The following is a 17,805-nucleotide window of genomic DNA, read 5'->3' as shown; positions in this document are numbered from 1 at the left end:
TAAATAAAAAATAAAAAATCTTGGCTGACGTGTCAACCGATTTCCCGGGGGTTCCCCACCCCCGGTTGCATGTAGCAGAACTGAATTATTAATTCAACACCAAATCACGCTAATATACTACTAATGAATCTACGCTGAGCATGATCATGTGGGTTTTGAGAAATACTTCTGGGAGTGCTTGAATAAACAAGTATTGCTCAAACATAATCATGCTTAATAAACATGAACAATTAATAAGTAGTACTCATTGTTAATGTTGTGTTTTACATAGTTTTAGGCCAAGTTTCGACAACTCAAGTCTTAAAAACACGAGCCTTGCACGAGATAGAAAATAATGCAGCTTTGAAAGGGCGACCTAGGGATTAGGTAACCTTATGATGCCGAAGTTAGTAAATATTATTAGATTGTGATAAATAAATAAAAGAGTCTAGTAATCAGAGAGAATTTTTCTGTACCTGGAATTTGCTATTTATATCATGTCTGGAGAATGTGTAAATAGTTTTTTCCTACAATTATAAAGCCAACATGGAGCCACGTTATATTAAAGAAAGTCTGACGGCAAACCCTAAAAGAGAAGTCTGAACTAAAAGGTTAGTAAATATTCTTGGAATGTAATAAATAAGTAAGAGAGCTTAGCAATCAGATATAGTTTTTCGGTACCTGGGGCTTGCTATTTATACCGTGTCTAGGGAGAGTGCAAATAGTCTTTTCCCACAAAGTTCAGGCTTCTCTTTTGGTGTCTACCGTCAGACTTTCTTTAATGTGGCATGGATTCATGTTGACTCCATAATTGTGGTGTGTGACTTAATTAGCAGCGTCATTAAATGGAGTGGTTCCCTAGACCCAGTCCGATTTATACGAGTCGTAGATGACCTGATGTCAATAAATCAAGGATCTCTCGTGTTCTCCGAGTGTTCTGTGCACATTCTATTCCCGAAGGCGGCTGCAGTGTGTCAAGTTGTTCTATCTTGTAGATCAGTCGGCATTCTTTCCTGATTGTCGTTCCGTTCCTTATTTGGATAAGAGACCCCATTGGACTAAGTTCGAGGCCTTGTGGGAAAGGGGAAAATTCCCCTTGCACTGGTGATTGTGTTCTAAATTTTGTCGAAGTGGCTGGAAATGGAAATAGTGGACAACATGATCTGCAACATGAGAAGCCTTCTATTTATAATTTCATGATGATAAACTATAAAGTACTTCTTCTCCTTGAGGTGGCCTGAGAAAAGGCATTTTGTTTCCTGCTTCTGGGGCCTGCAATCACTCCATAGCGACTTGAACCATGCATAAGGCCATGGAGATTATAAATAGTCAGGTCAGAGTTTGGGACAGATGAATACACAACACATAGTTTCAGTGAAAGTGAATGAATTTATAAGCACGGAACTGGCATCAATTATTGATGGAATCCAGTCATGTGATCCGTTTGATGATCATGACCTTTAATGCACTGAATTAAGTATCACACACCAGATTCCTGTACGTACCAACCATCTGAATTATTGATCCCTGATCTCGATCGGCTCCTATGGTGGAGATTGGAAGCTTTTTACATATCTACCGAATTGTCAGGCCCCAGATCAATTCGTACCATCCCCTAGGAGGGAAATTGGGAAGCACATGCGCGCTTCTGTGAACACTATTCTGGAAAGGATTTGAATTTGAACACCCTGACCTAGCCTATACAAGTAGTACAATAATTTTCATTTAGGTACTCGTACAATCATGTGGTGTTCATGATTCTCTTCGATCCCTTTCATTTTGTCTATATCGCATGTCCAATCACTTTTTTCTGGCATCGGATTGAGTACAGTTTTTTGTTACCATTGGAATTCTTATATGTGAGACATGTGTTTCACATATTTAGGATACCTTTGGATGATAATTTTAATTTATCATTATAAATATTTTAAATTTTAATATAAAATATAATAAATAATTTATTTTTTTTAAATTTTAAAATAATAATAATATTAAAAAAATATTTTTATAATATTTTATAATCTCAATTCAAGTAAATCCAATTCAACATCCAAACATAACATAACTTATACTTGGAACACGAATCCGGCCCCCGTCCAACGAATCTAATTCCAACAGAAAATTAAACCATGCAGGCTTTACTGCTCTTTCCTCTATTATTATTGAGTGCCCCAATGCAAATAGTATATATTTATCAATAGAAAAATATTTTAATTATAAACAGATTACACAAAAATAAATTCATAAATTAATGTGACTCGATATAGTACGTTAAATTATAAATTTATTTTATTATAAAGTAAATCTAATAGATTTCATAAAATCACATCAGCATACAAGTTTACTTTGTGTAATATCTTTATATTTGCAACAGTTCTCTTATCAATATGGTCATAAGCTAGATAGATACGTAGCTTCAACTTTCCAACCTTTACGGTGTGTTTGGTTGATTGATCTAAAATCAATTATTGATAAAATTTATTATTTTTTTAATTTCTTAAACTCATCTTAACTTATTTTATATATTAACACATAAATCTTAATTTATTTATATTCAAATACTCATCTCAATAGAATTTACAAATATTATTATTCACAGATCAACTTAAATTATCTGAGAATATCTCAACATCTAAATGCATAGTTGTTCCTTTCTACCATTTTAGAAACAATTTCAACCAATGGAAGATAATCTTGCATTATTAGACGTTTGTGGCTTGTTGAAAGGCATGCTACCAATGGTGGTGATCAGTTTTCGCATTATGGCCGCTCCTTACGTTTCGTTCTAACTTAGGTTGCCACATTCAAAGGAAGAAGATATGGGAAGCCCAAGCCCAAGTTCTCTTGGTTTACTTCCACTAGCGTGGTTCGTTCTCGTGGGTGTATGAAAGTAGAGAAATTATTTTTATAAGCTCCAATTTCTAAATAGATAAATTTTGATCACGTAATCTTTTTGTAAAAAAAATCATCTCATCTCAAAAAATATAAAAAAATCTCTTATTTTTAGACTTACTTTTCCATAAAGATTTTACATAAAATTTATCTATTTAAAACTTTTATCTAGCATTACTCATGAAAGTAAAGCATTTCATCTCTCCTCTTTTATTTAGAAGATATTGAATTTTTATACTATCTCTGAATAAATCAAAAGAAATATCTAAATTGTAATTTATAACAAGTTTTTTTACTTATAAGCTGGTGTGGAAAACACACTTTTTACACTATTAATATGACTAAATTTAATTTATAAGAAATTTAAATTTTAAGTTTCTCTTGAAAATCAAGTATTATCATCTCAAGGGAATGGTTTATAGATGGTGTACTTTACACATCAACTTAAGATAGAACTTTTTATTTATAAATGGAGAAAAAACTCTAAAATATAGTTTGGTTTCCAAGATTAGACTCATTTTATTTAATCTCATATAATAATTATAACTTTTTTAAATTTTCACACAAAATATAATAAATATTTTAATTTTTTTAATTTTAAAATAAAAATTATATTAAAAAATTATATTTTAATAATATTTTATTCAATTTTTAATTTTTATATTATCCCATCTCATCCGTAACCAAAAGAGCCCTAAATCTACTTGTTGACATATTGAAGGCATTGCTAATACAAAGCTTATAATGTCAGAATATTTATATTTTATTTATGTTATTTATTATAAATTAACTTAGTTTTCTTTAATAAAATTAAACTCAGCAGCAGCTCCATTCAACTGAAAACGACGTTGTTCGTAGGTGACATAAATCCGGAGCATGCCTTGCCACTTGTAAAACTGGGAGGGTACTGTGCAGAGCCGACTCAGCCGAGACCTCCGCGACGTTCCTTTTTGTTACCCGGCAAATCCGACAACAAAAAGATCCAAATTCGAACCCCGAATCTCACTTTTAAAGTTCCTGTTTTTTTTAATGGTTCTGAGTTTCGATTTCTCTCCCAATAGCCCGTTTCAGAGCTTAGAGATTGAGGGTGTCTGGTTCTGAAACCCCGTTCTACTCGCTTGTCAAATTGCACGTCGACCAATCGGTGAGACCGTCTCTCAATTCTTTCATTCCTTTCATTGTTTAAGCTTTCTAGCTTAATTGGTATTTATAAGCGTGCTTGATATTTGGTGGATCGTTTGCCACTTCTATTTAATGCTCCTTTTTTTCTTTTACCTAAATCTTTAGGTCTAGGCTTATGGCCTCAATTTTCGATGATTTTCTCTTCGAGTTCTTCATGGGTTTTGGTATGAAAGGCTGAATTTGAATGGCCCTATTTGAAATTCTTTGGTTAGACTTTGAAATGGATAGTCTTCGAAGAGAAGCCGGACCCTGAAGTTTTCAATGTTTCTCAGGAGTTGTTGTTTCAAAGCCTGACCCGTTGACCTTCTAGTAAATCTGTGTCAACTAGAAACATAAACGTGGTTCAAGTTGAACTGGGGATTAGTTTATGGTGTGGAAATCTATGCGGTTACTGATAACTGATTCAAACTTCGCTTTAATGGAGGAAAATTTGAGATTCAATAAATATTGCTTTTCAATGTTGTTTGGGGTTGTGACTTGCATATTTAAAAAAAACGTTGCCAAGAAAATGTTTTTTTTTTTTAGGTTTTGAATTACTTTCCTTGAATGGTCATGGGTATGGGTTTAACTAGGAGCCTAGGATGAACTGGTTTGATCGAGATTTGACCAACTTTTGTTTTATATAGATCAGCGACTATCAGGCACTTTGTTTCTCTGTTACAAGTCTTTGTGAGGCATATTTCATCCTTTCTAGTTCATAAAATGGGGCTGCTTGGTAATTCTTGGTTTTATAGATCTCTTTTCAGATTTTACGAGCGAAGCAGAGATATTGCCAGACTTACAAGCTCCGATTTTTCACCATTGTAGTTCAATAAGTTTACAACCAAACTTTTCTGGATGAGTTGGTTTCTCTTCATCTCGGGTTATTCATTCTGCCTCTGTACACACACTTTTGTTTGCATTTTTTGTATTTTATATAGTGCTATACCTCTTTAGGGCCTTGACAGGCCTGAATTTGATTTTGTTCCCTGGAGGACTATAATTAGAAGGATTATGTCAATTTTGAAAAAAGTACAGTTAATATATGTTAGTAGCCTGTCCCAATCAGTTAGGATGCGGGCATAGTTGGGCTGTCTTGTCATGAATATATACTGCTGGCACTTTCAACACATATTTTACTTTTATGACACAAAATGAAGCACCAGATAAATGTTTAACCAAAGCACCGCATAAAAAAGGCCATTTGCCTGATGAATTTACTCTATGTTTACTTTCAGGGGCAAATTGCTGTTAGCCTTAGCAAGTGTTGTAATTTTTATGTTCATTCTCCCTCCGATATTAGAATGTGGAATTTTGCATCCAATTGCATAGCTGGAAGTGTTGGACTGAAAAATGGTTGTCTAAACCCCACCCAAGCTGCTTCTGAATGCTCTGATGATGAGGCTTCTTCAACTGTTAGCAGAGAGGAAGGTCTAGAGTGCCCAATATGCTGGGAATCATTCAACATTGTTGAAAATGTACCCTATGTGTTATGGTGCGGCCATACCCTTTGTAAAAATTGCGTACTGGGACTACAATGGGCCGTTATGAAATTTCCCACTCTACCAGTTCAGCTTCCACTTTTTATATCCTGCCCGTGGTGTAATCTCTTATCCTTTCGTCTCATTTATGGGGGAAATCTCAAGTTTCCTCGCAAGAACTACTTTCTTCTCTGGATGGTTGAGAGCATGAATGGTGATAGAGGGAAGTCTCATTCGTGCTTCTCTAGGGATCATCAATCAGTCCGGCCAGCAAATGGCAATTTACCAAATGGTCAAGTGGGCCATGGTAACCTTAGGAGGGTACAACATTCTCGGCATCCTGAGCCATCAAGATCAAGCAATAACCATGGCCGTCTCAATAATTACCTCAGTATGGTGGCTTTACACACTTCTCTTCAAAAGTCGCTGGTTTTCTTTGTTCATTTGACAGCCAAGTTCCCGTTGGTTGTTATATTTCTTCTGATTGTCTTATATGCGATACCTGCCAGTGCAACCATCTTGGCTCTGTACATACTTGTCACACTTCTGTTTGCTCTCCCATCATTTTTCGTACTGTACTTCGCATATCCTACTCTGGATTGGCTTGTGAGAGAAATCATCACATGAGATGCTCTTTTTCTCTTAGTTTGCTAGTGCTGTGTATAATGCGACGATTTTCCACCTTCTAAGGTTGAGCTGAGTAATTCCATCAAAGCCCGTCTCAGTAGCATCCAAGTCTCTTCATTTTCAGAATCGTTTTGGCTCTTATGGAATGCAGGTGGTATGAAGATGTGATATTGTTTTCTGGAATTTTAAAGTGTTGATTTCATCCAGGTCCAAATGCAAATTCTTTATTTGCGGACAGTTCCGTTGTGGATTTTCAAAGCTGTACAGTTGTAATAGGTAATTCTTACGAGGCCTATATATGAATAGCTTGAGTGATTGTTTGCATTGGAAAAAATTCTACGTAATGGTTATGCGATTTTATTACAGCTTTGTCTGATGGTAAGAGTTGGGACAAAGCAACTTTATATTATAGTCTTTTGTCCCTGCAGGTTCTTGTGCTGTGAATCTTCTACAATTTCCATTCAAATTCACGATAAGAGAAGGAAAATAAGTAGAATCAGTCCAGCAGATTTCTCGCTTTGTGATACTTCTATACAGTAAAGGGCATTGGAGTACAGACTACTATGGTGGTTAGGGATGAAAACTGACATCGTCGGCGCGATTTTTGGACAAAATCGACACCGACCGACGTTTGGAAAAATGGGAGAGGCGTCGACCGTAACCGGTCGATGGCGAGGAGGACACTATAGAGGCAATTCTCTGGCGGTTCTCGGTCGGCGTCATATCTTTGGCAGTTCTACTGAGAGAATAATGAGAGAGAATGAGAGAGGGAGAGATGCATAGGAGGGAGAGAGAGAGAGAGAGAGAGAGAGAGAGAGAGAGAGAGAGAGAGAGTTGCATAATCGAACGGGAAGAAGACGATTCGGGAAGAAGAAGAAGAAGAATCTTATCGAAACGGCGCCGTTTCACTTAAGTTTAAATGGAACGGCGTCGTTTCAGACTTATTATTTTTTTCTTACGTCCTTAATAAAATGATGCCGTTTGGTTTAATGTCAATCGGCGTCGTTTCCAGTATCTGTTGTAATACTTATTAACTAAAACGACGCCATTGCACTTAAATTTAAGTGGAACGGCGCCGTTTCGATAAGGGTATATTAAAAAAAAAGATTTTATTATATCGGTCGGTTCAGCGGTCCGGTCCAGCTTCAAACTAAGATCGAACCGCTGCACGTCAGTTTCTTGAAATTTTCACCGCACGCTGACCGGTTCTCCACCGGTTCTTGACGCAGCCGGTTGGTTCGCTTCGGTGGCGATCGGTGCTGTCGATTTCTGTACAGCCCTAATGGTGGTAAACACGTTACATCATTTGCTTGAAATAAATAGATCAAACCCTCGCTGCTATTGACTTAGAACGACCTGTCGTTGCAGAAAATCAAAGTTTTAAATTTCGTATTATACTAACTAATACGGTTGAAATATTTCATACCAGAACAATAGCCAATATTAGGAAGTTGTGTGTATCTTACCGGCTGTACCGGCATGTTTTGGCTGGTACGCCGAATTTCGGCTAAAATGCAAATTTCACCCGGTACACGTATTGGAAGCTCAAGTGCTCAGTGTTGATTCATGTATAGCATTTTTGTAATTAAGGTAAAAGAGCTGGGGCATTTTTGATGCACTACAAACTACACGCCCTCCTCTTTTCTTTTAGACCACAACACGTACTACCCTTGTCTCCCTCTTCTCTTTTAGATCACGACACGTAATACCCTTGTCTCCCTATTCTCTCTCTCTCATCTGCATAATTATTAATTGCATTGAATAATTGAACTACTTTTGTTTTTCAAACTCCTATCTTTCACTTCTTTTGCCTTGTTTCCTCGTGGCATATAGTACTATATAGAATGCTAGTTAGCTAGCTACCTCTACACGTACTATATTTATGGGATCTTTATTTTATTTTTTAACCTCTGATTGAGTAAAAAAAAATGAATGAAGAATATGAGCTTATTGAATTTTTGATTTATTTTGTTGTTATTTTGAAATATAATTTGTGTATATATATAATTTATTTATATATAAACTATCTCAAAATGGTATTCAAAATTTTATAGAAAACTGCAATCCCTCTTCAAGCACAACCCTAATGGGATAGCAGTTGAGGCACTTGATTTTTATTTGAAAAGTGTTACGATCACAAAAAGATTCTATAAAAGTAATCTTATAAATTGATTTGATTTTATATGATATATTAGATCTATTTTATAATAAAAATAATTTTATAATATGATATATTACATCAAATCATGTTAATTTGTGAGTTTATTTTTATAAGATTCTTTTTTTAGTTGTTAGTTTTTTGCCTTAACGAATTTCTTTAGGTAGCTTGTGTTGGTATGACCTCCCATATGCATAACTATTTATTGGCAAACAAATTCCAAATTTCTCCTGAGCTTAAGCAAATTTGCACGTTAACCCTACCGAAACTTTGTTTGATATGAGGATGGAACATAGAAATCATATTTTCAGTATCTAGTTCTTTTCTTTTCAGTTTTTTTTTTTTTTTTTTTTGCAACTAAAATTCCAACATAGCTCGCCGGCACTTATCCCAATAAACATATCGAAGATGTCGAGATTGTAGGCTGTAGTAGTAGTAGTAGTAGTAGTAGTTCCTCTTGTTTGATCATCTCTGATTTCTGGGATAAAAACAAACAAAAACTTCACAACGCCTAAATATAAATTAAATAAGTTAAATTCATTTATTCCCACCAATTTTAAACTTTTTTGAGGATTAATTGACTATATATAAGACAAAAGGACTAATTTGCACTCCACCACCATTAATAGACATGTCTGGAAGCTGTGACTATTCAAAGGCGAAGGAATTTAGAAGAGAGCATTGTTTCTCTGAGCAATAGCCAACTTTTTGGTTGGAGGAGGGTCATCCTCCTCAACTAATTTTTTGCTACCAAATACTTTGACACTTTGATTTCACTTTCCATTGCATGCATGCATGATGGGCACGTGCTCGGGTACCTGCATTTAGACCAATAAAACACTAATGCTTGTTTGAATTGAGAAACGATCTCATTCTATCTCATCTCATTATTATAATTTAATTAAATTTTTATATAAAATATAATAAATAATTTAATTTTTTTTAAATTTTAAAATAATAATAATATTAAAAAATAATATTTTATTCAATTAATTTAAAATCATTTCATCTCGCTATCCAAACGAACTCTGGGTGCACTCTATATGAAATTAAGTAGCTTTTATGATGATGCTAGATTTCAAAGCTCGGAGAGAAAGAGACATCAGAATCCAAGGTGATATATTTTCCTGTTATATTTATTGTATTTTTCAGCCATGATCTTTACTTTATTTTGCTGCTATAACTTTATCAAAACTTTAGGGCAAGCAAGCCCGACTTCATATTCTGACGCAATCTATCTTCTTTTTCCTTGTTGTTGATCCTATAAAAAGATGATTAAAGAGAATGTCATATTTGAAACCCCACGCATCTCGTCCTTTGTCATCCTACTCCATCTCCATGTTCGTGACATGCTGAACAAGCAACGTAATGTTATTAAGTTACTCCTTTTTCTCGGACGAGATCATCGGTACTTAAAGTCCTCCCCACATAGAAAGTAACAGGCTCTGAAAAGTTCGAAGAATACGACTTTGGATTAGAAAGGGAAAGTCCTCCCCTCAGCTTTATCCTCGTTTTCAAACATATGATCTTAATTTATCAATTTCCGTACGTAATTTAGTTGAGTTATAGAGAAGTGATATATAAATAAATTACATAAAAATAAATTTACAAATTGACGTATTTTCATTATGCAATCCATGCATTAGATTTGCTTTTGAATAAAAATAATTTTATAATTTGACATTAGATTGTATTAAATCACATTAATTTTAAAGTTTACTTTTATATAATTTATTTATAATTAAAATATTTATACATGATCAATATGATTATAATGATAAGAGAAATATCACTTCAAAACACATGATTTATTTAAGTTAAAATAAAGAAATTGAAATGTCATCATTGCAAGAAATTTAGTCCAAAACCATTGAGTGTTATATGGTGGCATGCATGGATGATCATCACCAATCATCATTGCTTGAATTTACTGCATCTTTGATGCTATATATATATATATATATAGTTTTATAAATTTCCCCACCATAGTTATATATAATATTCTTGTTTGTTAAGTAGTTTGAAAAGTCGGTCCATTGAGAGAGAGGACCATCAGAATGTATTATAATTAATATAAATCCTCATTGCTATAATATTTTAACATTATGGTACAAAATAAAAATATATATATACATGCTATATTAATAAATAAAAAATAGGCACACACCTACTTTAATTAAAGGGAACACCCGCCACCTTTGAAATTGCAAAGCACTTCCAAGTTAATTAGGTTTCCTCATTCTTCGATTCTTTGACACTTCATCCCCTTTAATTATAATATCCTTTAAAGTTGCAAAATTAATGCTTTCGAGACTATAAAAATAAATAAAATTTAGACAATATTCATAGCCTATGGATTCGGTTCTTCATATCTCATAACCATATATATATAAAATAATTCTATTTGTAATCTTTACTCAGATACTGAATATGCAGATCCTTCTTTAAATAGAAAAAAACTACTATTTTAAAAAGAATATTATTGTAATTTTAAAAAATTTTAAAGAAAAAATTGTGTAAGCTTGCATGAATAGTTCTTAAATGGAGACTATACGTAATATTACTCATATATTATATATATATATATATATATATATGAGTTTCTCATTTGTTTCCAATATAGAGGTATTTTGTAGTTCGAGGTTTAATTATGGATTATATCTTATCATAGTTCTTAAAGAAAGCAATAATTAAATCCTCAATTTTTTGGCCTAGAAAATGCCAACTATAAATTACTATTTTTAAGTGCGATTGGCGACAGATGTTTCAATGTATACCATCCCAATTAAAAAGATCAAAAGGATAAACATAAAAAGGATCTAGAAAATATGTTTTCTATTTAATTAAGCATATAGTATATCAAGAAAAGGGGTTTTGCCAAAACAATTCCTAATAAAAGGTCACGTTTAAGAAATGTCAAGATGTCATCGATTCTCTAAAATCTACAACGACCCATCAATTAAAAAAAAGAAATCTATTTTCAAATCTCTTTATTGACACACTAAACACACAACTGATATAGCAGTCTACCACGTCAACTTATATATAAAATTATTAGTACTTTGACTCTTTTTAAGTATATATAAATTTTACAGAAGTGGTGTGCTACACATCAAGTTTAGAAATGGTATATTAACTATAAAACATAAATAGATGTCAAAGATTTAATTTTAACTTTAGTTGTAAACACTAATAGCTCGTTTGAGAAGTGAGATGAGATAAAATTTTTGTAAATAGTAGTAAGATAATTTGTGAACAATAGCGAGATCATTTGAATTGAGTATTTTTTGAGTTTTAGAAAAGAAAATAGAAAAATTTGAATAAAAAATATTATAAAATTAAAATATTATTAGAATATAATTTTATAATATAACTTTTGTTTAGAGATTTGAAAAAATTGATTTTTTATTTTATTTTTTGTTTGAAAGTTTAGAAAAGTTGTAATGATTAGTTTAAAAAATTTATATTTAAATTATGTTTGGGAATCAGATAAATGAGATTATTTTCAAACGAGCCCTAACTTTTGATAGTCATTATTTCAACCATTATTGAAAATGTAGGATTTATTCAGTGAAAAATATATTATTTTTTACAACTACAAAAGGAAAATATGATTAAAAAGTGGTTATAGAACTAACTTTCGAAAATTTTCCATTTAAGAAATGTTTCTCATTCTCAAAGCCCAAACGCAATGGGATATCATGTCGTTTTAATTGTGACAACCAAATTTATCCTTGCAATTATTTACTATATGTTAGAAAAATACTTCATACTTTATTTATATTTTATTGTTATAATTAATGTAATATTATCATAAGTGTTTAAGTTTGTTATTTTTTAAAATAAAAATTGATCTAATTATTATTGAGGGACAATATTACAACACACTGAAAAAATTATATATTATAGTTTGGGTCATGCACAAGCCTCCACTGGGAGTTCCCATTGGGGTGTAGTATTATTTTACATGTGTTTTTTTTTAAATTATTTTTTATATAGATTTTTTTAATAGTTAAAAAAAAAATTTAGAACATCATTAAGAAAATAATTTCTTAATCAGAAAGTAAAAAAAAAAAATATATATTAAAAAATAATTTTTTAATCACGAAGTAAAATAAAAAATTATAAAAAAATATTTTTTATGATTTTTTATTTTACTTCGTGATTAAGAAATTATTTTTTAATAATATTATGATTTTTTTTATTTTTTTAAAATATTTAAAATTATTAAAAAAATTAAAAAAATTTATATAAAAAAACTTAAAAAACACATAAAAATACACTTACTAGACCCTAATGGGAGCCCCTAGCGGGAGATTTAACATTTTCTTTATAGTTTTTAGACGAGTAATGATGGAGGTACAATATTTTTTACAATTATTTATATAATTATATTTTAAATTGAAGATAATTATATAAAATAAAATTATTTTTATATATTATTTTATAAAAATTCACCTCGATTTTAGATTTTTCACACGTTCTCCATTTTCGTGCGGGACCCCTTGTGCTATTTCCCAACACTTTCATTCCTCGTCTCTTTCTGTCATTCTCCTATTGGATTCTGTAACAAGCACGTAGAGCAGAGAAAAGCGCACCTAATCCCTAAAAAATAAACAAACAAAAATCTAGAAGACAGGAACAGTTGCTTGCACGATTTCTGAAGCAAATCTCACACTTATATATTTCTTTTTTTATCGTATGTATTTATATATTTCTTCCCAATAGAGGGAAAAAATAAATAAAGAACGGGTAGGCAGGCACGTTCAATCGTGCACGCCGCATTCGTTAATTCACAATTTTTCGGTTTTGCATTTTCTACGGTTTCTGGTTAAGCAGGCTTTAGCTGAGGAAGCCAAAAAAAGAGGTACGTATCTCTACGCGTTTTCAGGATCATTGCTGAGCCTTCCCCCACGCTATTAAGTCGTTTTTCTCTCAAAATTTGAGCTGGGTTTTGCCGTATTGGTTCTTTCCCCCCTTTACACACAGGCGTCTGCTGAAAATCCTGGTTTCGGCGGTGGTTTGTTGTAAAGCAAAGCTTTGGTAAGCCTTGTTTCTGCTCTGTTCTTTTACGGGTCGATCTTGATAATATGTATATGTCCGTGGGTTTGGGACATTGGGTTTTGTTTGTTTAATGGTTTGTTTTCTCGTGTGGCATTTGAAAGGGTTACTTAGCTTTCATGCTTGCTATGGGGCGCTGTCTTATCTTCTTTAATGATATTCTGATGTGTGCCGTGTTCAGTTTCTGATTTTTGGAAGTGGGTTCGAAGAATAATTAGCCTTTGTTGATGGATTTATCTTGTCTGATTGTTATCTTGGTCGTTTGTCATTGTTCTTATCGATAAATGTTGTTAAATTATAGATTTCGGAGTTCCTTTTCTTCCAAAAAGACTTGTTTCCTCCCCTCGAATGCAACCTAGGAGTGCCGACTTCTGTTTCCCCTCAACTGAATTTTACAATTTTGTGTTGCCGTATTTTTATTTCTTGCTTATTTAATTTTCCCTGATATTTGTTATTAGAAACGAATCCGGTGATGTCCTTTTCTCTTGCATTTGGGGTCTTGGATTGGATTATTTGAAAATTATTTTATCTATTTCTTTAAAGGAGTGTAGTTTGCAGAATTGTAATTGTCGCCCTGTATTGGTCTTAGAAATTGCACGAGTTTGATGCATCTATCCGCTAATTGGCGTTTGTAAATATTGAGAGTCTACGTGGGTTGTATTTTTATAAAAGGCTGCATACTTTTGATTCTTATATGGGAATGATTGGCAGTTGAGGTTTTCTTGTTTTTGCTTTAGTTTTTAAGGGATACCTTCTGTCCGTTTGTTCCTTTTCTTATTGCCTTCGGCTTGCTCATCTTTTCTTATCAGTACATTCACCTTATTTGTTCACGACATAAGTGAGATTTTTCTCCTCCATCCAAAGAGAATGTACATAAAATAAAATTTTGGATGAAAGAGAAAACTTGTAAATTTCCTTTGATATGTTCCTTAAAAACGTCATACCATCAATGGTTGCCGATATGATATTAAATTTGGTACTAGGATACAAGAAAGCATTTATTATGTTGGCAGTTTGGAATATTTTTAGTCCATGACAGATCATAGTGTTGAAAGCTTATAGTTTTTGCCATTTCTTAATTTATAATTTTATCAATTATTTCAAATGGTAACGGTGCCTTATCTCCCTCAAAATTGGGAACATACTTTTTTGCCCTTTTGGTTTACGTGTTCAGTTCATTGTAGTCTCAACTAATCCCAAAAAGGATATATCCCATTTTAATTGTTTTCTTCTTATCTTCAGGTTAAAGATATTGTGGAAACATTTACTGCTTGAAGTTCTGTAATTTGAAAATTTAGACTAGATATTGGTATGTTTATTTCTACTATACCGTTACGATTTAAATTTCTTTGATCTTTTCTCCAAAATTATATCTTGGTCATTTAGGTCAGTGATTTTAACTCATTATTCCTTTGCATCACTATGATATGGTTGGTTTTCAGGGTCTCTTCTGAGTTTTGTTCTGTGTATCTCTTTCCTGCGTGATGGCTGAGGACAGTGTCCATTTACCAGTGACCCCAGAAAGAAGCAAGCCAAATGTCAACAATTTGAAGAGAAGTTCTACGGGAAAAGTAAGTTCTTCAACTCCTGAAGAAAGTGTTCTTCCTCATTATCTCAGGGCGTCAACTGGTTCCTGTCATGATCTTTGTAAGTATGGGAGAGGACATGCACTTGAAGCAAAGGCTAGACGTCCCATCCTGAAAAGAGTTATTAAAAAAGCATGTGACAGTGGAAGTGCAGCAGTGAGTGTAGATGTGCCAAGGAGAAAGGAGACACCAGTGGTCAAGCTCAAACCTTCACCCGTGTCCAAATCCCGTGCATCTCATATCCCTCAAACCGTTAAGCAGGAAGTGTCAATACAACCATCTGACAGAAAAAGTCCTGTGGAAAATAAAGTTCTGGCCGAAAGGAAAAAGAAACCTGGGGTCATGCTTAAATCTTCACCCTATTCAAAAACCCACACATCTGATACACCCAAAGCCATGAAGCAGGAAGTGCCATCTGCTGAAAAAGTGAGAATTTCTGCGAAAAAAGTTTCATTGAAGGCTAAAGATTTGGACTTGTCTGCGAAGCGTGCTGCTTCTTTGAATCCAAAATCTTTGAAAGTGGAGCCAAGATCTTTTCCTAATTCTACAGTAGGTAAAAGTGGCCTAAGAAAGAGTGATGTCAAGACGGGCAGGACGTCAGGGACCTCTAAAGTAGCTGCAAATAAGGTCGTGGCTCATCCAGCAGCTTCATTGTCTTCAAAGTCTTCTGTCAATAGAGTTGCAAATGTAAATGGAAGAAAGCATGGGGACTTGAAAACTGTGTCTCCTCACATGAACAAAGACAAGATCAGAAAAGCTGAACCTAGGGAACCCAGCGACAACAAGGTTCAGGAGAAAACCCTGTATGTCATTAAGATGGAAACAGAGAATAGGCCTCTGGAATCTGACCAAAATGAAAGTTGTGTGATCAAATTATCGCCTGCTTTATTGTCATCACCAAAGTCTTCATCCCCCCCATATGCTCAGTCTTCTTCATCATATGAAGAAGAATGTCAAGAGGAATCTGAAAATATAACAAGTGAAGCAGAAGATGACTCACCCTCAGAAAACAATGGAGTTGAGAGCATAGAAGAAGCAGACACTGTGGAAAAAGGATTCACTGGCAAGTCCAGAAAGGCTGGAGTGGTTCGTTCTGAAGATAAAAAGGGCCAATTGTCGAAATTGAAGTTCAGGAGAGGGAAGGTAGTTGATAGTCAGTCTTTGACCGACGGTCCAAGGAGGCTCAAATTTAGGCAAGGAAAAGTGTTGGGGGAGAACCATAATGTCAAGGTCACTTCCCGAAGAAGAAGCTTTAAGAGGACGGAAATTGATGGTGATAAAAATGGCACCGAACCTAGCCCCCAAAAAGTTGTTTTGAGACATCAAGATGTGCAGGGAAAGAGAGACGCACAGGGTTTGTTTAATAATGTCATTGAAGCAACGGCAAGTAAACTTGTTGAAACCCGGAAGAGCAAGGTTAAGGCATTGGTAGGTGCTTTTGAAACCGTGATCTCCCTCCAAGAGAAAAATCCTTCATAAATACTGTCACTTGAATTTTTTCTCTTTTTTAAAACCCCCCTTGCATTTGCATTAAAAATCCTTCAGTTTTTATAAAGAATTATACGAAAATAAGTCTAAGCTTTTAAAGCAGAACCGAGTTAACAAGATATGGAGCTGCAACAGCTTAATAGTGGATTGCTACAGTTGACATTAGAAGGCCTGTGTATAGAGTTGAATGGACAGTCTTTGTTGTGTACTGAGTCGTGTGGTGTTCTGTTCTTAACATGCTTCATCTACATTTCTGAAGGGTCCTGTGATTGTTGCTTTTCTTCAACGGATTCCATATCTAATGTGATCGATTTGTATATTGTGAATAAAAAACAAAGCATACTCTCGACTTTATTATACTTTGCGTGGGGGAAAAACTATACAACTTTAGCTGTATTTTCTTCCCCTCTCTCTCTTTTTTTTTTTTGGGTTGAGAAATGAGTTGCCTTTCTTTTTTTCAATGGCGTTTGTAGCAACTGAGTCTATAGTAGAATGAGGATGGAAACAGAGTTTGTTGTTTGTTTTAGGTTTGGTCGGGTCTCTTAAAAAGCAGAGCCTAAAATGGCATATTGTTGATGATGATGCTATGCGTTATATGGTGTGGATAAAAAAGAAAGATGAAAGAAACAGCAACTGCCGCACATAAAATTTATTGGTTCAGCGTTACTCTTTTTCTCTTTTGTCTTCCCTTCCATTTTCCGAGCACCAATTGAAAGTAAAATAATATAAAGAAAAGAAGAAAGAAAGAAACCTTTACGATGACCGAAGAAGAAAATTACCAAGAGGTACATGAGTCTGCGAAGCAAACTGAGAGAGTATTTGCAAATGAGTAATGTTTCTCGTCACTATGTATCATTTTATAACATGGTATTAAATAATTAAAAATTATTTATTATATTTTATTTATAAATCTATTATTTAATATCACAGATGTTAACAGAATAATAATAAAAATATCGATAAATAGATTTTTACATGGTAAATTCTAGTAGAAACTTTGACATTTATTTTGTGAAAAAAAAGGAGACAGGGTTCCATAATAATAACTCATGTTTTATATTAATCGGGCTTAAGTTCATCAATATAAAAGACTGGTTACATTTATAAGTTATCATTTAAATTAATAACTTATGGATGAACCTTTATTTATAAGTTGGTGTATTATAAATGAAGAGGAATGCTATGTATCGGTTATTATTTATTCTCATACTTCATATTTATAATTTTTTTATAAAATATGGAGTTTGAAGTGGTGAATAGTGATCGATGAGAATAATTTTTTGAAATGTATTTATGAGAAAATTTAGGTATTTTTTTTTAAACTTTAATTAATAAGTATATAATTTTTTTAAAAGTGGACTGTGCCCTAATA

At 33.4% G+C, this 17,805-nt stretch overlaps 2 protein-coding genes across 10 annotated transcripts; both read left to right on the top strand.

The window, feature by feature from the left end:
- Positions 1-3,746: 3,746 nt before the first annotated feature.
- On the top strand, positions 3,747-7,010 carry LOC108988248. 6 transcript variants are annotated; one of them, XR_001995644.2, is made up of 4 exons: positions 3,747-4,015; positions 4,788-4,915; positions 5,271-6,416; positions 6,569-7,010. XR_001995644.2 is itself a non-coding variant. In XM_018961458.2 (3 exons), exon 3 carries the CDS (start codon positions 5,337-5,339, stop codon positions 6,138-6,140), a length of 804 nt encoding a protein of 267 aa, XP_018817003.2. In that variant the 5' UTR covers positions 3,747-4,015; positions 4,800-4,915; positions 5,271-5,336; the 3' UTR covers positions 6,141-6,509. The 6 variants fall into 6 exon arrangements, 5 of the variants coding, with proteins under 5 accessions (XP_018817003.2, XP_018817002.2, XP_018817001.2 ...); XM_018961458.2 differs by lacking the exon at positions 6,569-7,010 and having other exon boundaries at positions 4,800-4,915; positions 5,271-6,509; XM_018961457.2 differs by lacking the exon at positions 6,569-7,010 and having other exon boundaries at positions 4,788-4,894; positions 5,271-6,509.
- Positions 7,011-13,009: 5,999 nt separating this feature from the next.
- Positions 13,010-16,792, top strand: LOC108988230. 4 transcript variants are annotated; one of them, XM_018961430.2, is made up of 4 exons: positions 13,010-13,165; positions 13,288-13,341; positions 14,602-14,668; positions 14,802-16,792. In XM_018961430.2, exon 4 carries the CDS (start codon positions 14,844-14,846, stop codon positions 16,422-16,424), a length of 1,581 nt encoding a protein of 526 aa, XP_018816975.2. In that variant the 5' UTR covers positions 13,010-13,165; positions 13,288-13,341; positions 14,602-14,668; positions 14,802-14,843; the 3' UTR covers positions 16,425-16,792. The 4 variants fall into 4 exon arrangements, with proteins under 4 accessions (XP_018816975.2, XP_035540474.1, XP_035540466.1 ...); XM_035684581.1 differs by lacking the exon at positions 14,602-14,668; XM_035684573.1 differs by having other exon boundaries at positions 13,010-13,341.
- Positions 16,793-17,805: the final 1,013 nt, after the last annotated feature.

The sequence above is a fragment of the Juglans regia genome, chromosome 1 (assembly GCF_001411555.2).
Source record: "Juglans regia cultivar Chandler chromosome 1, Walnut 2.0, whole genome shotgun sequence".
Classification (NCBI taxonomy): Eukaryota; Viridiplantae; Streptophyta; class Magnoliopsida; order Fagales; family Juglandaceae; genus Juglans; species Juglans regia.
Note: the sequence above shows the minus strand (reverse complement) of the source record. Positions and strands in the feature narration are given on the sequence as shown.

Bases quoted from the DNA above. Each gene is read 5' to 3' on its own strand.
- LOC108988230 (XM_035684581.1), top strand. From the start codon at position 14,844: ATGGCTGAGGACAGTGTCCATTTACCAGTGACCCCAGAAAGAAGCAAG.
- LOC108988248 (XM_035685584.1), top strand. From the start codon at position 5,244: ATGAATTTACTCTATGTTTACTTTCAGGGGCAAATTGCTGTTAGCCTT.